General features: G+C 43.8%; 1 protein-coding gene and 1 long non-coding RNA gene across 11 annotated transcripts in view; one reads left to right on the top strand and one right to left on the bottom strand.

The window, feature by feature from the left end:
• P4HA1 (prolyl 4-hydroxylase subunit alpha 1) overlaps positions 1–24140 on the top strand; it is a 28003-nt gene extending 3863 nt beyond the window's left edge. For 2 of the 10 annotated variants that reach the window (XM_015866288.3, XM_015866289.3), the window contains exons 3-15: positions 787–883; positions 2544–2695; positions 4728–4865; positions 6914–7153; positions 7885–8075; positions 9337–9513; positions 13127–13197; positions 16045–16144; positions 17248–17301; positions 19185–19250; positions 19749–19817; positions 20165–20261; positions 20653–24140. In XM_015866288.3, the coding sequence (XP_015721774.1) occupies positions 787–883; positions 2544–2695; positions 4728–4865; positions 6914–7153; positions 7885–8075; positions 9337–9513; positions 13127–13197; positions 16045–16144; positions 17248–17301; positions 19185–19250; positions 19749–19817; positions 20165–20261; positions 20653–20723 (1523 nt within the window). In that variant the 3' untranslated portion in view covers positions 20724–24140. Of the gene's footprint in view, positions 1–786; positions 884–2543; positions 2696–4727; positions 4866–6913; positions 7154–7884; positions 8076–9336; positions 9514–11945; positions 12017–13126; positions 13198–16044; positions 16145–17247; positions 17302–17364; positions 17419–19184; positions 19251–19748; positions 19818–20164; positions 20262–20652 lie in introns of those variants that run through there. The other 8 variants (XM_015866290.3, XM_085554159.1, XR_014948560.1 and 5 more) reach the window with 7 other exon arrangements.
• Positions 16630–19811, bottom strand: LOC107315704 (uncharacterized). Its single transcript, XR_004307694.2, has 3 exons — positions 19725–19811; positions 18635–18890; positions 16630–16788 (listed from the first exon to the last, which is right to left on the bottom strand). It is a non-coding gene; the product is annotated as an uncharacterized LOC107315704 (long non-coding RNA).
• Positions 24141–25045: the final 905 nt, after the last annotated feature.

Raw genomic sequence — 25045 nt, 5'->3', positions numbered from 1 at the left:
AGTTAAATCCACTTACTAGCTCTTAGGGCCTGATTGGCTTCTTTCTCACCTTTGAGAGAAATATCCTTTGAATTCATTCAGTGCAATTAGTCCGATGAACGAAGCAAGGCTTTGTTTTGTTATATATTCCTATAGGTACTGAATTTTAAATGCAGTTTCAGTGTGGCTTGAGGCATGCTTATAAAACCAAGCAAAACAGGTACACCATGATACCAGTATGTCAGTGTGCCTTTTTTTGTATCCCAGTGCTGTGGGATGCAGCTGAAGATGTGACTTGCATCACTTCATGGTGAACCTGTTCTGCTGCCTGCTTGCAGAAAGGAAAACAGCTGTTAATTAATAATTAAGGTTATTTGGGTCATACTGGAGTCATGCCAGTGAACTTAAAAATAAATCTGAGGTATTATTGTGTTTCAAAGATGAAGCCTCTGTATATTTAGATTTGTGGTTATTTGCTCTGCATTATGTATGTTTGGCTGGAAGTTTACTCTGTTCCAACCTACTTCCTTTTCCAAATGAATCCTGAATTAGTTCTAATAATAAATATGTGATATTATGTTAATTTCCATGGCAACGAGCTTTGTCCAACACAAGATCTTCTCCCTCAAAGAAAGAAAAGACAAGCTTTGCTCAAGGACTCCTTCCAGTTTAGCTAACAGGATGTGGGAGCATTTTGGGGAAGAAGAGAGGAAGAAAACAGAAGAAATTAAGACTCTTCTGTTTTCATTTTTTCTTCTTTGTTTTTGTTTCTCCTTGTTTAACCAAAGTGTTCACATTTTTTTCTAGGCCATATGACAGACTTAATTAATACAGAGAAAGACCTGGTGATATCACTGAAAGATTACATCAAGGCAGAAGAAAGCAAGCTGGAACAGATCAAAAAGTAAGCAGCTTGTTTGATGATGCTGATAGCTAATAATTTGAGTCTGACCTTATGTAAAAAATGCTTCCCAAGGCTCATTACACCTGAGGAATTTTGCCTCTGAGGCGAGGATTAAGCTGGAAGTTATTACCAGGGTTTTGTCCCCAGGAAAAGGCTTCTAGTTTTGTTTTATTATCTCTAATCAGATTGAACAACAAAAATGTGTAAATATAGCTAGTCAGATGGGCTTCACAGCTTTGTTTTTGTTACATTGGAGGTGACAGCTGTTGGGAAGAAGTTGAAATAACTGACTGAGAGAGAAGAAGGTGGGAGGAATGCTTGTATCTTTAGAGCTTGTTGGGCCCTGTACTCAAAGATATTGTTAGCTTGCTTTGACTTAATCTGAATGAAAGCTGGTGATTCACTGGAGTGGGGAGGATGGCTCACACCTTGTGTGGCTTGTCAAGGCTTTTATGGAAAATACTTGGCAGAAGTCTTGGACTTGTGATTGTGGCTGATAGTGGCAGTGACTCTCACCTGGTCGTCAGGTTTGATAGCCATTGAATGGGAAATATACAACAGGTTTGTGCATGTGCATTGTAAATGCACAAGTTGTTGACATGAGGTTCTTCAGGTCAGCCCTCCTGTCTTGCTTGGAATTGGTCCATAGGAGCCAATGGAGCACAGTAGTTGGGAGTCCTGTCAGGCACTTTGCTGCTGACAGAAGCGCAGGTGGGGGCTGTCAGAGCATAGGAAAACATCTTCAGACAGTATGGGAAGAAGGAAAGCACTCTGTGGCACATTAGCAGATGTCTGAGACCTGCCAGATTTTGGAGCATGCTAAATGCCAGCCCTTGTACGGAGTCCTCTCCAGCTTCAGATTTTCTGTTTGCTTTTCATTTTGCGGTTGATGTTTGGTTTTCTCTGTGGGTTGCGGCCTCTCCTAACGTGGATTTATCCTGTTATCAGGGTGTTGTTGCATGCCTTCATTTCTACAAGTGCATTGTTTGGTTCAGGGAGGGGAAGCTGTGTTGTCTGCAGATGTGTAGTGCTGGTGCTTTCAGCGTGACTGATGTTCCTACTGGAGTGAACTCCCTCGCTGTTTCTGCTGGGGTGACAGACAGATGAACAGCAGCAGTTGGTGTGTATTTCAGAGCACGCTGGAGCTGTGAGCAGATGATATCACTAAGGAGCGAGGGAGGTTTGCAGAGTCAGAATTACAGCCTCAGAAAGTTGATCTGGGCTCTCATTTGGGAACCTGAGAGTTGTGTGTTTTTTTTAATGCAAGCCTATGATATGGAAGGCAGTCTTGTGGTGGGGAGTGAATGGGCTTGTCATAGGCCTAGGGGTGTGTGTCTAGGAAAAAAGGTGAAGAAAGCCTTCTTGATTAAAATGCATGAAAACTGCTGGCATACTGCAGTGGCATTGTAGGAAAGGAGTTCATTCAGCAGCGTCCCAGCAAAGAAGAACAAAAGAACCCACAAGTTTGAGATTTTGGTGGCTGCCAAAGATGATTTTTTTTTAAAAAAAGGACCCTTTTGTTCATTCCAGAAGTGCTTTATATATAGAAAAAAGTTTGCAATTTGTAATGGGCTTTTTATTGTGCGAGACTGTTGAGTAGCTTGAAAGCAGTTTTATAGCTTTTACAAGAAACGTTAATGACTGTGTGTCTTCACTCTAGATGGGCTGAGAAATTAGATAAGCTCACAGATACTGCTACGAAAGACCCCGAGGGGTTTTTGGGACATCCTGTAAATGCATTCAAGCTGATGAAACGACTTAACACAGAGTGGGGTGAGCTGGAAAGCCTGGTTCTGAAGGACATGTCGGATGGTAAGTATGCCAATAGCAGGAGCAGTGATCAGATCACGTTATGATTGTAGCTCCTTGACTGTCTTTCACAGGCAGTGCTTTGAATTAGGTTTGTAAGTCTGCTTTTGAGATGCTATCATACAAAAGTGTTTTTCAGAAGGCCCACTGTCTTCGTGTCAGTGTGTGATTATTGGAGCTTTACAAAAACTTTAGAAATACTGATGTTTTACCAGAGGCTTGGAGGCTTTCCATTGTGCAGGATGTCAGGGCTGGCTTCGTGTACTCATCTAGTCTTTTGGGACATTGTACCTAAAAGTGTGACAGCTCCATTGAAAAGAAAAAAGGGGAAAAAACCTGTTCAGAGTGCAAAATCTGGAGAGCTTGTTTTAAAGTGCTGTTGCTACTGATGTGCCCACTGCCCTTAAGGTGTAACAGTGTGGAACCTGAATGCTGGCAGAGTCCAAGTGTTTGTGAAATAGATCTAAAGGAGTTTAGTAAATGCTTGGCTGCCTTGCTTCCTGTACAAGAGTGGAAACTCTTCAGTAGAGAAAAGGACGTATCAGTTGACTGTGAAATAGAGTTTGAGTAGCAAGGAAGCTGGGCTGGTTACATTTGGCCTGTGAAAATCTATCTCAACAAGCAGTTGATGTTAGGTGTAGGTTTGTAGTGGAAAATGACAAGTGGAACTTTCAGAAAAGACCCAGTGTTTGTCACTGATAAGAACAACCATCTCATTGGGTCCTGTACTTGGAGTGAGAACATGGTAAGACTTGTGCTTTGGGATGCTGGGACAAAAGAGTTTGTCTGATAGAAAAGTTACTTTCTGACAACATCAGTGGCTGTTGGTTTGTGGAGACTTGGGTCCTCGTGGCTGACTTTGATGCCATTCTTTTTGGTGGCTCTGTGGAGTTCTGTTTCCCTCCTCAGTACAAGCAGCCTATCGGTCTCCTGAGTGTAGAAACAGAAGGGGAAAAATGGTCAGTCCTCCCACTGAAAAGATTACAGCAGCAGTTTGGTGCTCAACGTAGAGCTCAAAGGGTTGAGATAACAGCTGATTTGTCTGGAGCACGTTAACACAGGGTACTGCAGTAGTTTGATAATTACTGGTCACAACATTAATTGTTTCCCTGTTTAAGGAGCTCTTTGATAGACTTCTCATGGAACTATATTGTATAGCACCTTGCTTGCTGCTTATTTTCTTTGCCGTGTTGTTTGTCATCTCTGGGGGTTGGATTAAGGTTTTTATTTTGCTATGCTGTGTGGCCTTGGTTTATATTATGATAAAATAGGCAGCCAAAAAACTGCTGTTTTGTATGCATCTGGCATTGCAGTCATCCTTGGGCTCTGGAACCCATATTGTTGATACTGTCAGTAATTGTACTCTGCTTTGTCTCCACGGGGAGCCTGGCTTTGGAGGAGATAGGGGATGATGCTTTCCAGCAGTTCCTCAGCATCCCGTTCTCTTTTCCTTCCTTCCCTAGAGCTCAAGAGCCAGTTGTAACCGCTCTTGAGAATTTTGACTATTTGTGGGATGTTCAGACCAGCGTGCTCCAATTGCTATGTGTCATAAGTGTGCTTCAGGTTAAGACTGAACAATTACTTTAGAGTATCGTGCAGAGATCTGCCCTAAGAGGCAAGACAGATCTGAGTGGCAGAGAGTGTGGGCTGATATGGGCAGGTGCTCAGAGTGGTGGCATCCCCAGTATTTGGAACTTCACCTCCAAACAGCTGCAGAATCCTGAAAAACTAGCAGAACATTTGGAAAAGGTCTGCTGTCAGCCTGGTGATCCTAAAGAGGCACAGATGGCTGCAGCATGCCAGGGCCCGGCCTTTGCTATGTGCTGTATGTAACATTTTTATTATATGCTATGCTAAGGCATAAATAGTTTCTGAGTGAAGCCTCAGGCATACTCCTGTTCTTCAGAAATAAATCTGCAGTAATGGCCTTTCCTGAAATGTTGGCTTTCCCTGGAACAGGGAGTCATTCATTTCATGCCCTGAGTTGGTAGAGTTCTTGGGACAAAGAAGGCTGAGTGTTATCCTCTTCTTCCAGGCTTCATCTCCAACATGACAATCCAGCGGCAGTTTTTTCCTAATGATGAAGATCAGACTGGTGCAGCAAAAGCCCTCTTGCGGCTCCAAGACACGTATAATTTGGATACTGACACCCTCTCAAGGGGAAATCTTCCAGGTAAGGCTCACAGGTGTTATCTGCAGTATGTCCAGATTACAGATCCTTTCACAATGTTCCGCCTTGTTTAACTGCTGTGTGAAGGTACCAGTACCACTCTCCTTGTACTAGAGCTTGAAGATTTCCTTTTAGTTGAGTCTCATGTCTTTCTTCTAGTGGCAGTAAGATAATGTAGTGCTAATAGGTTTTAATAAAAAAGAATCAATATGCTGCAGTCAGTTTTTTCCTTGTTGTAAAAAAGTTAAGTTGTATTTGAACTTCAGCTTCACGGAGTGTATAAACTGAACAGACAAAGGTAGAGACCATTATTACATGCATACAAAAGAACCTGCGCTTATGTGGCACTATGAAGAGGAGCAGGTTTATATGCAGGAGACACACTTCCCTGTCAGGAGGCTCTTCTCTGCTAGTTTTTTGTCTTGTTTCCTCTTCTCAAAGCCAGTCCTGTGCCAGCTGGCAAAAAATCAACTTCGCACAATCCATCTGTGTTTTTGGAAGTGCTCATTGTGGTCAGATGTCTAATAAAATTAAGGGTAATTGGCTTTATATGTTCTGCTGTATAACCTTGCTTTTGGGTTTCGTTCAAGACTGTCTCAAAGAGCTACACATTCATTCTACTACAATAAGCCGTTCATTATTTTTTTCCTAAAACAGCACAGAATGAAAAGACAAAGTGCTTTGGATGGGCTGCATTTTATTGCTTCTTTTGAAGCAATAAGCTGTCCAGACTGTGCATGATCGAGTGTTATTGCAGAACCCAAAAGCCCGAGAGTATAAAAGAGAATAAGTTGTTTTTTTGGCCTTCAGAGCTAGAGATGAACGTGCCACGTGGTCACTTGTTTGTGCTCTTTGTCTCCTTTCCCAGGGAGTTTCCGTTTGCGAGGTGGGCAAGCTTTGATCAGAATGCTAAATGCTGTTGTGTTGCTCGCTGATTCTCTTCTTGCCTTACAGGCCATGCTGTTTCTTTACATCTGTTATCAGCCTTATTTGATGGTTGCTGTTCTGAGCGCTCTTTTAAGTGGCCTTTTCACATTTAGATGTTATGCTGCTTTTAAATGCAACCTGTTACTCTTTCCAGAGGATCTTTTTGTGCCTAAGAACACTCAGCCCACCTCCATACTGCATCCCCTAAGTTTTGCACTGCCTTAGAGCAGCTTCATGTTTAGAAACCTGAAATCATTGGCAATCCCAGGCTGGACCAGAGGGTGTTAATTATTACCTGCAGGATATTCTTTCTTGTGGACCATCTCTTCAGTTCTTTGATTTCTTATGGCATGTCTTCAATATAATTTCCCTGTTGGAACGCAGCGGTGGGAGCTGCTGGGAGAAATCCAGGAAGTGTTAAGGTGTAATCAGGAATTTAGTGTAGCTGTAAAGCTGATGGGTCGTGGGTAAGAAGAAAAGCTTCCATCTGCATCTCAGTTTCCCTTTTTACTTAAATGCTTTGTTTACTACAAAAACAGATGTGGTTTTTCCATGGGCCTTCATTTACAATAGCAAAAATAGGAATGTGTCATTTGCTTACTAGTACTTTACTCTTCCAGAGGTCCCTTCAGATGTTTCTAAAATAGACTGATTTCAGAAATCTCAAGTAGCTGGGAATTCACTGATGTCTTCTTTTCCTCCTTTGCTAAATTGTTGCTGACACAGGGTGTGCTTCAGTAACATTTTGAAGAAATAACACACCATCTTTGGAAACAGATTTCTGGAGCTTGTTCCTATGCTTGCTTTTGCTCAAGGTATCCTGTGTTCTGAGGAAGGAGGGTTTCCTTTCTTTTCCACAAACTGTAGAGGCACTTAGCTAGTTTCTGGTATTCTGGTGATGGCAAACTGTATGTAACCACTTCTATCTTCTGCTAAGGGTTTGCACGTTTTAGATACTTAAAATGGATGTTCAACAAATAGCCGCTGCAGAAGGAAGATGTTAAAGACCACAACAGCAACAGAAATGAATGATGCTCTGAAGAATAGGAAGTATCTGAATGTGGCTCTGAGGAGCGATCCAGTACAGTATTCTGTGTAAATCTTTTGTTTTATTTCAAATACAGGTGTAAAGCACAAATCCTTTTTAACAGCTGAAGATTGCTTTGAGCTGGGAAAGATTGCGTACACAGAGGCCGATTATTACCACACTGAGCTCTGGATGGAGCAAGCTCTGAAACAGCTGGATGAGGGAGAAGTGTCTTCTGCAGATAAAGTCTACATTCTGGACTACCTGAGTTATGCTGTGTATCAGCAGGGGGATCTGAGCAAAGCAATGATGCTCACCAAGCGCCTTCTCGAACTGGGTACGTGAAGGAGGGAGTTGAGGCTCAGCAAGATGTAGCCCTGTGGTTGAGCTGGCATTACCCAGGGTTTTGTTCTGGGAACTCTTGGTGTTCCTGATTTCCTGCCTTGTCTACAGGCTTCTTAAAATGAAATACCCAAACGATTTGTGCTTCTGTAAATATCCCACTGACGGACTGTGTGAAGAATGTAAACATAATCTGTATATCAAAGGCCAGCGAGAACCACTTATTAGTGAACTGAAGCTTTACTTTTTTTGTTAATTATTATTTTTTAAGGTTATTGATTGCCAAAACCTTGGTCACCAGAAATGTTAATTCCCAAGCTGTTAAGCTTAAAGCCAGTCAAACTGTCCCAGCTCTGCCTGCCCACTGCAATTTCCTTGTCCCTCCTGCTCTGCTCGGGTTGGCTGGAATGGCCAAACCCTGCTTATTGTGCTTGGAAACCTTCACATACTGAGCTGAGGATCCTGGCCTCACAGTAATTGTTTTCTTAACTGTGAATGAATAGAGCTTTGCTCTGACAGCTCAAGTTATTTTCTACTATGCAATGCTGCAGGCTCGCATTCTTCCAGCCTAGTTTGGATTTTCAGGTATCCTGTGATACTCTCAGACCAGAATAGGTGTTTCCAATTTCTGTTTGAGAAATAGTGGTTTGAATCTGTTGCTTTTGTTTTTGTATATTGCCTCTTCTGAATACTTCTTGCTGGTGATAATTCTCTCTTTTTCAACAGATCCTGAACATCAAAGAGCAAATGGGAACATGAAGTATTTTGAATATATCATGGCTAAAGAAAAAGAAGCCAATAAGTCCAGTACAGATGCAGAAGACCAGACAGAGAAGGAAACTGAAGTTAAGAAAAAGGATTACCTGCCTGAGAGAAGGAAGTACGAAATGCTGTGCCGTGGGGAGGGTCTCAAAATGGTAAAGTGGAGTAGACTGTTCTCAAATGTATGAAACCAATTGTAACAAAACAATGTCCAGAATCTGTGTGTGGTGTGGAAGCAAGGAGCTGTTACAGCAGGTGGCTGGCTGTGTTGAGCTGAGGGTTGGTGTGCACTGGAGTTCTTCCCTGTTTCATTCTGTCCAATGGAAAGGAGTGTTACTGCTGACTAGTTTGAACACGCTAAGTACTGAACTGGAAGTCTACATTTGTGTATGGTATTTAACAAAGGTGTTTCTTTAGTGACAAAATTGTTTTTAATAGGAGTGTGAAAAGTACTGCTTGTTGCAGTATTTCAGAGTAACGTTAATTTGCTTAAAGTAGTGACAGGCTTTAACTCATAGTTCTTACTGGGATTAATCCTGAAATTTCACACAATCACAGCAAAAATGGGCTAAAATGGGCAAACCTGTAACTCCACCAATACTGATGTAGGGTGAAATATAAACATTTCCATCAGATCCAGCTGATAAAGAATTATAGGCCAGGCATATTTGCCACACCAGTTGGGATGTATGTATGTATGTAAACTGGCCAAATCTATCCTGGACTGCATTTAAAGCAATGTGGCCAGTAGGGCGAGGGAGGGGATCTGCCCCTCTGTTCTGCGCTGTGAGACCTCACCTGAGTGCTGCATCCAGACAGGGAGTGCTCGGGACAGGAGAGACATGGAACTGTTGGGGCACATTCAGAGGAGGGCCACAAATATGATCCAATGAATGGAACACTTCCCTGCAAAAACAGGCTGAGAGCTGGGGCAGTACAGCCTGGAGAAGAGAAGGTTCCTGTCAGTATTGAAAGAAGGGCTGTAAGTAACAAGAGGACAGGCAGTTTAGCAGGGTCTGTTGTGATAGGATAAGGGGAAATTATTTCAAACCAAAACAGGGGAGAGTTACAGAGGATATAAGGAAGAAATATATTACAGTAAGGGTGGTGAGGTATTGGCACAGGCTTCCTAGAGGTGGTGTTGCACCAGCCCTGGAGACAGCCAAGGTCAGGCTGGACACAAGGCTCTGAGCTCCTGACAGGGCTCTAGGTGTCCTTGGTCACTGCAGGGGAGGTTGGACCAGATGGCCTTTAAAGGTCCCTTCCAAATCAAATGATTCTATTTCTCTATGATTTCACAGACTTAAAGCATCTCTTAAAGGCAATTGTTCCTGTCTGTTGTTCTCAGGACATCTTAATGTTTCTTAGAGATATCAATGGAAGTTCTCTGATGATCTCGTTCCACCTTGCTTTCAGACTCCTCGGAGACAAAAAAGACTGTTCTGCCGCTACTATGATGGAAACAGGAATCCTAGATACATTCTGGGCCCTGTCAAACAGGAAGATGAGTGGGACAAGCCTCGAATTGTTCGCTTTCTTGATATCATTTCCGATGAAGAGATTGAAACTGTGAAAGAACTAGCAAAGCCAAGGGTAAATGCCTTACATTTCTTTACCTTTTGGAATCTTAAATCCATGCGTCGCTTTCTATGTGAGTGCGTGTGACTGTCTCTCTTGAGCACAGGTTTGTGTGCAGTGTGCTCACACGCTGCTTCTCTCACTTACAGCTTGTGGTGACACACTCTTTCTAGGAGTCGATGGGAAAGCTGGAATTCCTCTGTAATTAAAATCCAGGTGGCTTTAGACTCTTCTGGCAGACAGTTTCAGTGCACGCTGTTTCAGAAGAGGAGAAGAGCATTACATGACAGAAAACAAACATAATGCAGCTAGGCTGCCTTTAAGGATACTTGTCGTCAGATAGGCTCTCCCTTTTTTGTTTCTTTGCCACAATTGTGACATGAAGAAGAGAGTCTTCTAGGGAAAGGCATTCCTCTGGTTCTGGAGTGCTGCGTTACTTTATAGACAATAATGAATGGTGCATTCAGTATAGAAATAGAGACTTCTGTCTCGCAGGCTCTGAAGTTACCTGCAGGTGAAAGAGCTACAACGGGGCAATACATATCAGTGCTGCTATGCTTCTTATTCACAATTCCAGCTCTTCAAATTCTGTTTCAGAACCTGAATTCCAAGGTTCTTACTTCTGAGGGCCTGATTCCAGGCCAAATCAGCTGTCAGAGTAAACAGGAGTGTCCAAGATAAACAAAGAACCGACTGAGCTGCCATCTGAATCCAGCTGGTGTGACTGCACCATGTACATTTAAGATATAGTTAGAGAAATTGAGTTATTTCCTAATAAGTTACCAGTTATTTCTAAAATAAGATTTAAACTTGTCTAAATATAATTTTCCTAAATGACTTATTGTCCAGCGAGAGCTGAGCAAACGAAGACTAGGGAAGAAATGCATTGAGTACAGGACAGTTAGCGTCCTTTGCTGCAAAGTAAGCCAGCAGTGGCTTATATCTGAGCACGTGGCAGGTGAGGCTGCCCTTGACCACCACACTGGGTACTACAAAGCCTGAAGTGGATTTTAAAGCTTCCTAAAGGCTGAGGCATTGTGATTCTGAGGTGGCACTCAGAGCTGTATGGAGGTACAAGTACCCATAAATCATCTGCTGACAGCCTTGCTGCTGGTGTAAAAGTCAGAGGCCAGTTGTTTCTCTTGGTGATTAAGCCCCTTTGCTGCTGCAAAACTTGGCATTGTAGCTGTGAAGTATGACTGGATCATATCTTGATGATGTTGAAATAAGACTAAAAACAAGAGTCTGAATAGATCTTTGAACACGTGTCTGTTTTCAACTTCAGGAGCTGCCAGATGTTCTTCCTGTCAAATGTTTGGCTCGTGTCAAAGACTGCAGATTCACAGTTTAGTGATGTAGAATTTTAATGCTATTAGTGTTCCATGTAATTCCTGTGGCCGAGGCCTTGTAGAGCTCAGAAACCAGTGCAGAAGGAGCATTATTTTTAAGGCGGAAGGATGGCGTGCTCCATGCTTGTTCATGGGGCTGTTGATGTTGCTGCTTCCCAGAAGATCCTGTTGCATGATTCTGTGCCCAGCCTTGTGTTGCTCTGCCACGAGCTGGTAGGAGGGAGGCTTAACATCCTTCTTTGGGACTCTGGAGTCTACCTTTGTGACTTGATTCTCACACGTGCCTGCGTGGGATGGGACAAGAAGCTGCTTGCTAAGAGTTCCTTGCACCTGTTCTTGTCAGCTGCGACAGGGAGGCTTTGATGAACTTAGTTTCTTTTAACAGTAGAAAAATGCTACTTGTGTTTGGTGTGGGACTTGGTGTGCCATGTTATGCCTAGAGCCCACTAAAATATGCAGCTTCTTCCAAAATGTACCGTGCCCATAGACAAAGCAAGTAGGTTTCCTTAGCAGTTACTGTTAAAGAAGTCTGCAGTGTTGCATTTAGTACTGAAATATTCAGCAGGTACGCTTCTACTCATGTTTCATGTATACACGGTCACAGCATTGCCTGGATTCAATGTAACTGTGAAACTCACGTGAAGGACAGAGTAACAAAGGACCTGTCACTATACCCTATTGCTTGCAGCTGTCGTTACTGTATGAAGAAAAGGAAAGCTTCCAGCTTGCTTTACTCAGACAGCTGCTGCTCTTGCTCCAGAAGTGCAAATACTGCTCCTCTGAAAAAGCTGATCTTCTCTAATGCTTCAAAAATATATATATGCACATGCATTTAAAAACACACAGGAAAAGCACACACAAATTCCCTCCTAAACTCTCCTTCCAGTGAAATGGGAGGGTCTCCCTCCTTCCCATCACAGCTTTATGATTTTCTTCCCTGGTTCCGTAAAAGAAAAACCACCTTGAAAGGTGACTGGGTGGTTTGGGTGGTCTGCATAGAGGCTTGTGTGACATTTCCCCTTAGGCTTCTGAGTGGTCGGATTGCTGTGATGCAGTATTTGCTTTGTAATGCAACTGTTCTGATGGTTCGCTTCACAGCTGAGGCGAGCCACCATTTCAAACCCCATAACAGGAGCCTTGGAGACGGCACATTACAGAATTAGCAAAAGGTAAGAGAGCTCTATGCCAGATGTTTTGGGCCTGTAATGAGTACGTAGGTTCTGCTCATTATGGGGAGAAAAGAGGTGGTCTATAAAGACAACTTTGGCTTTGTAGCCCATCGCTTTATTACACGCAGATCCTGTAACAGGCTGTTACTGCTGAGTTTCTCAGTCTTTTCCTTCAGCTAGAAGAAGCGTTTGCTGTTTGTTTGTTTTGGGGGTATTTTTGGTCACCTGCTCAGTATGTGTTCTCAGGTGATGATCTGTGCAAGAAGCAGGTCTCTTACTCAGCATACAAAATATTCAGTGCTACAAAACCTTCAATGGACTGCAGTGATTTTAGCACTCCGTTTCTCTTTGCTGTTGTCACCAGACAAAAATTTTCCCCCTTCCTTTTGCAAAATCTAGCAGAGCACCCGAAGTGCCTTAACACATGGGAGAGGTGCTTGAGGTCATTGCCACGTGGTGACAGCTGGGTTGGCACACACAGCGTGTCTGTTAGTCACACAGCATCAGCACCCAGCAGTGCCCATTGCTCCTGCCTGGGCCCTTCTGCCTCCTGCCAGCACAAATCTGGTAGAAAGCAAGCTTGGTTTTTGACTGGTCTCCTGATTCTTTTCACTTTGTCTATAGAGTAGTGCAAGTCTTGAATTGAACAAATGTTTTCCAAAATTTGCTTCAGGATAAAACCTGGCTGGTTCTGACAGGAACTGTGCCCCTGACCTCCCTCCTGTTTCAGTAGAGGTAATTAAAGATTGGCCACGCATTTCATCTGTGTTAAGCCTAAATTCGCAAAGGAGGTAAACTTCTGCATGAGGAGGAACTGTCTGTGAAACTCAGCATGATACGTTTTTTTGTAGAAAGTCTCTAGTTTGCAGCAAACAGGAAAGGAAAAAAAAAAAAAAGGAGGAAAAAAGTGAAAGGACAATCTAACCAAATTTTTCTGATGAATTTGATTTGATTTGGACGTGGCAGCTATGGCTTCCATTGCCCTTCAAATATTGCTAATTTAAGAGCATTGCATACCATCCAGACCAATCGGAACCCTTTCAAACACCTGTGGCTTGGCAAAAAGCAGCCTGCTAGGTGGGTAAGCCCTTGTCCTTTCTCTTTTTGTAGCTGAGCCGTGCTACTGTTCATGACCCCGAGACTGGGAAACTGACCACAGCACATTACAGAGTCTCTAAGAGGTAAGGGGAACGTCTTCCAAAGGTACTCTCAGTCCAAGGAAGTCTGTTCTGCGGCTGTACTGCTTCATCTCTAAGCGTGGGGCCAAGTTGGACTAATTTTAATTTTAATTTCAGTCTTTCTAACTGAGCTGATTCATAACAAAGCAAGCGGCCATCTGAGATAGAAAATACTTCTACGTGTTAGTGGTAACTAAAATGGGGGTTCCCAAGTTTGCTTAGCATGCCTTGCCTGGTGCTACTAATGACTAAAATGTTCTGTTCACCCTGACCATGGACGAGGCTGTGCGTGTCTTTCACCTGTACCATGAATCTTCAGTACTGGTAACATGCTACGTAAAACAAGGCATCACTGTGCTGCTGTGATCCATGTGAGTAGTGTGAGCCAGAGTTTGTTGGAAAGGAGCACGAGGAGCTTGTGCTGTTAGTGCTGAGGTGGCTGTACTCATGCAGAGCTGCTGGTAGAAGTGTCCTCCTGCTGAGGGCTGCTGAAGCTGGTTTGGATTACAGATGAATCATTGCTCCTGAAAACCAAAAAGACTGCTTGCTTTATTTTTTTAATAGCCAACTGCTTTCCCTCATCAAACATTCTTTCCTAGCAAACGCTCTTAGAAATGACAGCATTCGTCTGTGAGAGGATTGCTGTTGCGGTGTGGGACGTGGCAGGCTGTGTGAAAGGGGCACCTTGCCAGCAGGGTGCGGAGCACAGGCAGGCTGTGCTGTGTGCAGCACCAGCACGGATCTGACACGGCTTTCAAAGAGCTGCTTTTTTCCTCTCCTCCCAGCAGCCACCCATATCGGGTGATAAAGTTTCCAGTTCAGAAATACCAGACTGGTCGTTTATTTGTTCCTTGTTACCTCTCCAGCGTTATTTTTTTTTCCCAGAAAAATATATTTTAGAAAGTTTTTAAATGAAGAAGGCAACGTTCTGTGTGAGCAGTGACTGCTGCAGTAGCAGTGTTGAAATGCTCCGGTGTGGTGCTGCTGTGCTGTGGCTGAGGACACGGCTGTTGTGATGCCTGGTATGAGGCTGGCTTGTGCAGGGGGCACGTAGGGCCACCTGTGTCATGTCACTCTGGGCAGCAGGCTGCATTTTTCCAAGTGCTATAGCATTATTTCTGCAGAAAGCTTTTGTGCTGTTGAAATCTGTGTCAGAAGAGATGTGACGCAGACATACAGGCATGGTGCGTAAACGTGGCTTGCTGTGTGCAGTGGTCATAATCACCACTAAAAGCCAGGCCATGGTGGGAGGAAGGAAGAAACATCCCTCAGCATGAGTTCAGCACTCCTAGTGAAATAATTCCCTCTGTTTCTGTAATGCACCGCCTCTGTTCATGGCTGTCTTTTGAGGCAGGATGTCCTCCAGTGAGTGAAATCTGATGCTGGATGGCCTGATGACAGGTCCCGGGGTCCTCTACCTGTCAGGCTGTCTTTGTACCTCAGGGCAGTTAACTTCAATTTTAAAACATGTTACAGCTTTACTTTATGAAGGAGGCAGTGTTTGCCACGGGGAGGACTCAAAGCAGCTGCTACGGTTCTACATACTCAGCATAGTACAGAAGGGCGCTGTTTTCCTTTCTGTATTGAAGCCTGTGTGGTACGCTAGGCAGAGTGCTCCAGGGGCTGCTGTTGGACATGAACTCAGCATGGGGTGCGCAGTGCTTGTGGCTGTTACCTGCATGTGGCTGCGTAGCATGGCTCTGCATCGCTGCTGCTTGTTTGGGAAGCAATTCATGTAGTGCTCTTTGCTTTCTCCTGACCCCCAAGTGTTGTAACACTTTCTTATACTAACAGTGTGCAGAAGCAGATGAATCGTGTTTGTGCGAGTCATTTACATGTGGTTCATTTTTTCTTTAAAAAAAATAAAACTCCATGCTCGTAGAGATTCTGTAACCTGTGTCAGTGTCTTGTCACGTGTCACGCTACCCATCCTCCAACATGATGTTTTGGTGTGGTTTTTTTTTAGTACAAATTTTTGGATGAAAGCAAACAAATCTTTATCATAGACATGAGGAAAGTTCATTTTTGTAGCAGTACTATGACGTTCTTAGCAGTTAGGCACTGTGCACAGGTGTTACAGTCCAACAGTCTTGTAAAAGCAGCAGCAGCCACTGCTGAGCCTTGGATGCTGGTGTTGGTGTGTGGATGCCTGATTTACCAACATAAGATGTTTAAAGATGTTTTTGAAAATCTGAGGGTGACTTTTCACCCTTAAAAATCACTTCCTGAAATGCGCTAAATACCAGATTTGTGATCGGCTGTTTGGGTAGAAATTATTCAACAGGGAGAATGAAGAGTTCTATGCCATTACTCAGTTATTCTCATAATGATGTTTAGTACCATTGCACAGGTAAGTAATGTGAGAAGACAGAATGCACAGCACTCACCTGTGAGTGGATGGTGACATGTGGAAGAGCTGAGTTACGTTCACGTAGAACCGGTGCACGCTAAAGTAATTCACTTCTTCTTTTCCCAACTGCTGCATCAAATGGGTGGTCTGAATTAGCGGTTTGGAACGGGTAAGAGCAGAACTGTAGTGTGCGTGTTTTAGAGACACAGCTTGAGCCGAAGGTCACTGATGGGAACCCTTTCTTGTGTCACTTGATGGTCCCATGTGGGAAGGAGGACCCTTAGGCTTAGAGCTGCCATAAACCAGAGTCCTAAGTGTTCTCTAGAACACATTTATTGAATGCAGTTCTTGGAAATATTTCTGATGGACCTACCAAATTTTTGCAAGCCACAAAAGATAATCTCAAATTTGAAGCAATCCCAAATGTAGCACTTGCACTGCTGGCCTACTGGCTCTTTCTACCATATTTTATTAATTTATTGTGTTTTTTTTCCACTTAGTGCTTGGTTATCTGGATATGAAAGCCCTGTGGTATCTCGCATTAACACCAGGATACAGGACCTAACAGGGCTCGATGTCTCCACAGCAGAGGAACTTCAGGTAAGTGACTGACTTCCACAAGTATGGTGACAAGTGCCAGCTAGCACTTCATTCTGGATGGCGGTGCATGCAGAATGGTGCTCCTGTGTGGGAGGTTGTCACATTACATCCAGGGCCAGCTAATTTGGTATCTGGTTGGATCTAAGACTGTCAGAAGAATGACTGTTATTCATCACAGGGAGGTAGAAACAGTTGTCTTTGCAGTGTAGCGCTTGCTGTAGTGTAAAATAGCTTGTTGCTGCTGCAGGGAATAACTGAAGCTCACAATGCTTATTGGAATGAATGTAATTTATTTATACTAATGAAACAGTTCTGTGGTTGTAGGGTGGAACTTTTTTTCTGAGATGACAATGAGAAGTTTAATTTGACAGGTACTTTTAAGAAAATGGGGAGAGAATGGTGTTTAGATTTGCAGTCCCATCCTTGGTCCTAGAAGGCCAACGGTGCTCTCTCTGTAATGTAACCTGAGTATCTTCTGTTTTAAAAAGAAGTGCCTATGTTCATTTGCTTGAGGCTTTTAAATGTGCTGCTCCACTGAGAAAGTGTATGTTAGTCCTAGAAAGCAGGAGTGTGGTTGCAGGAAGGCTGTTGGAGCCCTCCCTCCAGCATCCTGGTGATAAAATGTCCAAGTATCTTGATGCAAACTGTAGATGCAAGGAAGAGGAGGAAGAGATGTTTAAATGACTTAGAGGTCAAAAAGTGATTTAGGTTTGAATGATGTAGAAGTGCTACAAGCTATTTGGAAAATAATATTGCCTGTTATGTTTCTCAGAGAAAAAATATTTTTCTGCCGTGGGAGGTGGGGAAAGGACTTGCTGGTGTGAAAAAGAGCGAGCTGCCACAGGCAGGAGTGCTCAGAGTGGTTTGCAACTTCTGGGCAGCGTGGTGCTCCAGTGGGATGTCTCAGCAAAATCTGATCTCATTTGTGAATAAACCCAGCAGGACTTCCTAGAGCATGGTACATTTCAGCTGACAGAGACTTATATTATAGCTTAATTATGAAACTCATCTATCATAAGGCTGTAATTGATAGTCAGATTCTTGCCCTTTCTTGTCTGGATAAAATAGCTTTACTAGATTTTGTGCTTCTCCTTTCGCTGTAGGTAGCCAACTACGGAGTAGGAGGCCAGTATGAGCCTCATTTTGATTTCGGAAGGGTAAGTCCTGTTTCCTGTCTCCACCTCTTTCTTCTTCACAAGTGCTGTGTTTCTCTTTTTCAGGTGGCAAATTATGGAGTGGGAGGACAGTATGAACCCCACTTTGACTTTGCACGGGCAAGTAGATGGAGGAGAGCTAGTCACCTGGTGAAGCCTGGGCCTCCTGGCTGTGGCACAACTTGTGTTCTTTATCGTGCATTAAATTTTGTAGCTCTTCAACTGTTCTAATCTGTGTTAGTGGAGAAGCCCTCTAAACCACCAGCTGAACTGAGAAACATTTCAGACATCGTGAAGCAATGAGGTTTATCTTCAAAACCATAATTTATAAGGAACTATTCTTAAGGAGATGACAGACACTTCCTAAAGCAAAGGGCACTCGCTTTATTGTTAAACTGGAACCATGTTTAGAATTATTTTAGCTGACCAAGGTACTGGCAATATAAAGCCACTGAAGTACATGCAGTCAAACTGCATAGATGCTCAGTGTATATCCTGTGCTCCTGACACACAGAGGATGGTGGCAGCAGCTAATGTGCATCCATGCACTGAGGCTGTCACACAGGGTCTGCAGTGCAGTTAAGGCAAATGTGGCTGCAGGGCCGACAGCTCAGTGCCCTTTCCTAGAAGGAATGCTTTGGAGGCAGCGTAGTAAACTTGCATTGCAGCTTACTGTGCAGGCCACGCCATCCAGAGAGTGTGCTTCTGCCAGAGCTGAGATGCAGCATCTTCCATGCTGCTGAAGAAATTTGTTGGAGTGCTCCCTGTTACTGTTGTTGAGCTGCTGATTGCTGACAGACTATTCAAACCGGAAAAGGCCTACTTTTTTTCGCTACTGAGTTTTTCTCATCACACCATCCTCCTTTTATTTGACTGAAATTCACAACTTATTTCTCTTCCAGCTTAAATTTCAGAGTGCTGGAAATAATTATGCTGAATTCAGTTGGTTATTTACTGGGCACACTTGTTTGTGATTTAACGCTTTCAGATTATCCTTATGCTGTGAATCCAGGCCACCAGCTATTAATTAGAATTTCTGCTCTGCTCAAAAGCATTGCAAGTGATTTAACAGTTTCTGTTTGGAAATGCTTTGGTATGGTTTCTGAGATACTGATTGCTGGAAGTTTTAGCACACACAAGTAGTGGGCACGGGAGCTGGGCTCTGCGTGTTTAGAGAACAACCAAAAAACACAACAGAAGTAGAGGCACCACAAAAGCTCACTCATATCCCCCAGCGTGGGGTTTTGTTCCTTAAATCAGGTGCTCCCTTCTGAACCCAGCACTGGGCTGGTGTTACTGCAGCCACACGACACGCTCACGTTTCGCATACTCCTACCTTACTCCTGTTGAAAGCTTCAGGAATGGCTGCATTGGGCACTCTGTGGCTGCAGTACAGCACGCTGCTGAATGAACCACTCATGGGGTTCTTCATGGCACTCCAAAAGCGCGTGTGCCAGGGAGGAGCACAGGATGCTGAGGGCAGAGCAGCAGCAGGGCTCACTGTTCCTGCTGAGTGGTGCTGGCTGAGTCTGGGGCTGGAGAGCTGCCCTCATTGGTGCTCCTCTTGGGGAAGGATGAGAAAGCAGAAGTAGCTGTAATTAAATAATTACCCTTGTGAATATGAAGAGGATTTGTATGCTCATTTTCAGATGGTACAGTTGTCCTTACCCATTAGCAACTTGGGCACATGACTTCCATCCTTTTAATGTATTATCTAAATGAATAAGTACACTTAACTTCTGTTCCTGTCCCTGCCCTTGACTATAATGATTGAATTAATTTTTCTGCATGAGTTTGTCCGCTGCTGGCTCTGCAGCTGTCTGTCATTGACTCTTCTCAATAATCAAAATGAAACGCTTATTAAACCTGCTTGCTTTCATTCACAGAAAGATGAGCCAGATGCTTTTAAAGAATTGGGAACAGGCAACAGAATTGCTACTTGGTTGTTTTATGTAAGTGATACATTTCTGCTATGTGCTATTGCCAATACTGTCTTGTCACTGCACATCCTGTACAGCTGAATTATTTCAGTATTTTTGTTTAAACTGAAGTGATTTGCAGATGAAGGCAGCCATCACCTTATAGTAACAAATGCAGGTAACTTACCTGCAAGTCATGGCTCTTACCTGTGCTTAAGTGCTTAAAGGAGGTTCTTTTCTCTCATAGTCCAGTAGCGAATCAAAATATTTGACTGCCTATTCCTTTTAATATCTGCATCAGGATTTACAGCACACTCATTGCCATGACATTTCAGCACTTGGCATTCAGGTCTATTGCACTTTGAACCAGACGGGTGGGTTTTATCCCTATTTAATGCTTTTAATCATGCAGCCTTTGCTCAGTAAGTGGGAGGCAGAAAATAAGTTGCTGAATAATTTGTTTTACTAAAGTGTTACATGTGAGGAATGCAGAGGCTTGCAGCTTACCTGTGCCTTTTGCCACCTTTCCAGATGAGCGATGTGTCAGCAGGGGGAGCTACCGTCTTTCCTGAAGTAGGAGCAAGTGTTTGGCCTAAAAAGGTAAGAAGGGTTTATTGTCCAGTGTAACTCTTCACCTGCACAAAACTGTACCGCATGTATGTTTGAACATCCAAAAGAAAGCTTTACAGTGACTTTATGTGAAAAAGAGCCCTGGCCACCGGGTGCTTGCAAATGAAGCCACTGGAGCTGTACTGGTGGTTCCAGGGCCCTCTGAGCTGCTGCATGTTGGCTCATAGTTACATTTTGGACATGGAGTAAATTAGTCTCACTCCGTAGCAAAGAAATGTTAGAATAACAAAAACAGCCTTTTAAAAGAAATCTCTGAAATACAAATGCTCCTCTATCTGATTGTTGAGTAAGCTGAGGATTTCTACTGCAATTTCCAGGGAACAGCTGTATTCTGGTACAATCTCTTTCCAAGTGGAGAAGGAGATTACAGCACGCGGCACGCAGCCTGCCCAGTACTAGTTGGAAACAAATGGGGTAAGTGTCTGTGCTGATGCTCCTGCTGCTTGTGACCTGGAGCTCAGGCATTGCCTTTGGGTTGCTTTCTCTTTCTTTTTCCTTTGGGTTTCACAGTAGAATAAAAACCAGGCAGAAGTGTTAGGTCCCCTTTGAAGAAATCTGTCTCTCTATACATAGTGTTACTATGTATGTAATACTATGTAGATTTTATTTATATCTAAAGTATAGCAGTGTATTTAATAGTTTCACATTGTTTTGTAGGTGTATTGTTTTCCTTTGATGGATTAGGTTACCTTCACACTTGTGTGTGTATTAAAATACTCAAGTACTGGATTTGTTAAATTTCTGTAGCTTAGTCAGAGGGATGAGCTGAAGGATGCAGTGACCAAATACCTTCATGTCATTGCAGTGTCCAATAAATGGCTCCACGAGCGGGGACAGGAATTCCGAAGGCCGTGCACGTTATCAGAGCTGGAGTGATGCAGACTCGTCCTTCTCTGTATTCAGTCTGTGTAAAATGCACACATCTCCTACAGTTTACAATTGACTAACACTCCACTACAGATTCAGTCTTCAGCTACACCAGTGTTTCATCTGTGGACAAAACAAACATGCTTTTAGTTCCTTCTAAAATATCCCCTTTAAGGTTTTATAAACAGATTATATTAAGGTCTATGAGTGTTACAGGAAAAAAGAAGAGGACAAATTACAGATGAGGGCTACAACCAATTGTGGTGTTGTGTGGTGTTCCTTCACCATAGCCCCTCTGACCAGCCACTGCTTGCTCACTTAGGGCTCGTTGCAACTGTCTGTTGCCCGATGACTCAATGGGAGGGCTCCTTTCTAAGGAAGGCTGAATTAAAGCAGTTCCTATTCTCCTGTTTTCAGACATCTGACTCCTTGCTTTTCTAGAGTGTGTGAAAACTGTGGCCATGGTTTGTCTTCATCTGGGAAAGAGGCTGTTTTCTGTTTTGGCCTGTTTTCCTACTTCCACAAAAGCCCAAATTTTTGGCCTGTCCTCCTTCTTAGCTTCTATGGTGAATCTGGCTCTTAACCATGAAAACATGAGCCACCAGTTGCATATGCACCAATGAAATGCTTCAGCAGTGTTACATCAAATGCATGCCTGCGTCAGAGCAGCCTGACAGCGAGCAGGGCCCATCTCCTCTGTTTTTTCTCTTTGTTGTTTGTCCACATCGAAAGAAACAAATGCTGCTTTTATTCTGTCTTAGTAGTAAACAAGTCTGTTCCTTGGGCAGTGGAGATGGAAACATTTCCATCTTCATTAATAGAAGTAATTGTGCCTTAGGACACTGGAATTTCAGATTGGTTATGAGACTTCAGGTGATAAGGAAATTCAGTTTTCACAGAATGCTCTCCACCCCTTTCCTCCCAGTTCTCAAGTTCCAATGAGGAATAGATGGCCTATTTATAATCCTAGATCATTTTTTAGATGCTTTTTCTTTTCGCAGATGTTTTTGCTGCCGTAGGTGCTGTGTGCAGCCTGCAGCAGTGACATGCCTTTAGTTAGGGGATGCTGCTCACACAGGGCCAGGACTCTGCCTGCTCTCCTTGCTCTGCTGTTTGTTACTCACCTTGCTTGAGGCTACTCCATCAGCTGGGGCTGGTGAGCAGGGAAGCACAGGGAAGGGGCCGTGGCAGAGGCTGTGGTGCTGCTCTACTTCGCTGCTGCCAGTCCCATGAGCCAGGCTGGAGCTGTGCTGATCACTCCACGCACCCATGCATGCATGAGCACGCACATACACACTCACGCAGTCCCCAGGTCAGCAACGCAGAGACTTTCAAGGCCCTCGGTTGGTGACGAGTCTTCCTTAAGCTGATATGACATCGAAACCTCTGAGGGAGATGAGACTGTGGCAGCTGTAGCTGTTGGATGTCAGTTCTGCTCTTGAGATTCCTGTGGGAGGAATAACTGCTGTCTGTGTCCCTTCACCCCCCCAGCCCAGGAGGAGCTGAGCAGGGCAGGGAGGGGCTGCAGCAGGTTCCCTTTCCTGAGCCATCCCTCTTCTACAGTGGGATTTTTAGCTAAATGGCTGAGTATTCCACTAGCGTGGGAACAAGAATTAAAGTGAGCTGCACCAGATTCTGCCTGAACAGTCTGATTTTCTGGATGATGGTGGTTGTTACTGATTTAGGAGTCAAGCCTGAAGTCTTTACCAAGGATAAAAAAATCCTGTTTTAGTTATTTGGGTTTTCTGCCTCCACAAAATCTTGAAAATTGAGCCAAAAGGTAGAAGAAACCAACAGTTACATGTGAGAAATACCTCTGGAATATGGAGGATGCAGTTTATGGTACTTGTGTTTGAAATACTGCATGCTTTCAGAAGAGACTTTAAAATCTTTGCTGGAAAATCTCTTGTTAGATTTCTATTGAGCCTGTTAGCAGTGGGACCTCCATAACTTTATCCTTCGCCCTGCACCCTCCTGTCTTGTGCTTGTGTTTTTGAAAGGTGTGAAACAAAGCCCCATCCAGCACTTAAAGAGAGAAGTCAGAAGCAGCTCCACTACTTCTGTAGTTCTCACTCATTCAGATTTGCTGGTACAACAGAGCAGTGTCTGACAGAAATAGATTCACAAAAATAAAGAATTCAGAGTGATCAAAGATAATGCTAAATTGTAACAATAATTAAAAGCAAACAAGCAAACATAATATCCTTACTTACCCAAGTTTTCACCTTTCTACATGGTGTCAGTACAGTCTTTTCCTATCCATGGTGTTCTCTTTTCTATCTTCTCCCCTTTCTTAAGCTCCAGGAGAAGGCAGTGGTGACTAGGGATGAATCCTGCCCTTTCCCTGCAAGTAACAGACAGCAGTGGAGTGTTAAGAATCCTGTTTGGGGGCATTCATTTTTTGCCAGTAGCTCAGAGGCATCTCTGAATGGTTTTAGATAAGCCAGTTCTGCACAGTAAACTAGCACAGGAAGAATCAGTGCATCACCACCATGTATGTGTTTGGAAAGCAGCGCCTGGTCTGGCTATTAACAGAGCAGCTGTTTCTTTCTGAAGTGTGCAGAGGAATTACTTGACATATGAAAATAATTCAAAACTACAATTTGTAAAAGGTAGGAGAGAAATTCTGAATAAATGTGGCAGTGATTGTTCCAGTACTGTGACACTGTAAGAAAATGCTGGGGGCTCGCATATGTTGGATGGGAAAATGCAGGGCTGAAGTGATGAGAAATCACCTTTCTGTTATATCAAGTGAAGCCTAAAGCTGAACAACGAGCCCAGAGGAACTTGTGGAATGCACAGGGCAGTTTGATGAGCAGGTCCCTCCCTCGGCTCCCATGAGGTAGCTCCAGGGCTGACTTTCATTTTAAGAACGGTCTCTACAGAGGCAGCACTTGGGGAGTACAAGTGTTTTAGTGCAGGGCTTCTTCAGTCAGTGAACTACACAACAACCTGCAGTTCTTCACAGAAGAAACAGTTTGTCTTTCGACGGTGGAAAATTTCACTTGGTTTAAAAGGAAGAACTCCCAAAACTCAATCTCAGATCTGCTGAGGCACATCAGACTGAAATGTCCTGGGTCATCGGTAGGGAAAGCGTAGGTTTTTCCTTTAAGCTGCAGATAATCCTCCTCCGCTGCAGTAGTGTTTGTACACCTCGTCCTAAGTGCGTGAGTGGTGATGCAGGTGGTGGTTTTCCTCTCTGCCTTATCCCTTCATTTCTCCAAGGGCTGTCGTGGATCAAGAGCGTGGCTCCTGTGTGAATCTAGTTTTGTATTAAAGATGATTGAAAACTGTTTGGCTCGCAGTGAGTGACAATTGAGAAACTGCCTTACTGTTACATTTTTTGTAATAAAAATTTTAATATAAAGGAAAAAAAAAGGGCTTAAAATAAAAGCCACTGCCATTAGCAGTGAAAAATCCTCCACATCAAACTCGTCATATGTGGCTGTCTTAAATCTAATCACACAGACTTCTATCACCATATGCGTTTCCTGGAAACAGAGCTCATCTGCTTCACTTCATGATCCAGGCAGACAGGTGTGGAAGGATGCTCATATCACCAGTTCCTCTGAAGCACATCCTCAGACTCGAGCTTTGTGTCTCGCTTGGAAGCACAAGGCTCTAATGGACTGCAAAAGAGGATGGCAGCTAATGCTGGCCCGGAAGGATACATGCAAGAGCTCTGAGGGAGGAGCGTAGCTCAGGCCTTGGGTCTCTGTTTTTTCAGTAGCTGCTATGGGATGTAACAGCAGCTGTTAAAGTCATTGCACTCCTGGCTCAGTACTCAAAACCAGCCCAGCAAACAGTCAGCTGCTAGAGGAGCCTTTTGTCAGGGAGGGTAAATACTTGCATTTCCTGACGGGCGGTCAAACACCCCGTTCTGAACAGCTCTGGGGAAGGGAGGACACATCATATGATCAGGTCATAGAATCATTAAGGTTGGAAAAGACCTCTGAGATCACCTAGTCTGACCATCCAGCTACCACCAGCATGTCAGGGGACTGCACTGACACATCAGACGCTCAGGCTGATCACTTCTATAGCTGGGACTTCTACTGCAGTTCATACAACTCAGCTGTCCCCGTGCTTCTCTAAAAACGGTGGAGCTTGTACTTAATTTGAGGCCATCAGGAACCTGGGGAAAATCAATGAGTAAATAACTAAAGCGTAGCAAGAGCTGGTGACAAGCCGTACTGCTGCCTGTGGAACAGAGCTTTGTGCTGCTGACAGAACCCTTGGCTGCAGCCCGGGGACTCCCCTCGCTTTTCTACACTGCCCAAGGACTGAGGCCTTGCCCTACCCCTGCCCAGTGCTGTGTGCCATGCCGCCTG

This window comes from Coturnix japonica, chromosome 8 (genome assembly GCF_054131305.1).
Source record: "Coturnix japonica strain WE chromosome 8, WE-NBRP24, whole genome shotgun sequence".
NCBI lineage: Eukaryota > Metazoa > Chordata > Aves > Galliformes > Phasianidae > Coturnix > Coturnix japonica.
Note: the sequence above shows the minus strand (reverse complement) of the source record. Positions and strands in the feature narration are given on the sequence as shown.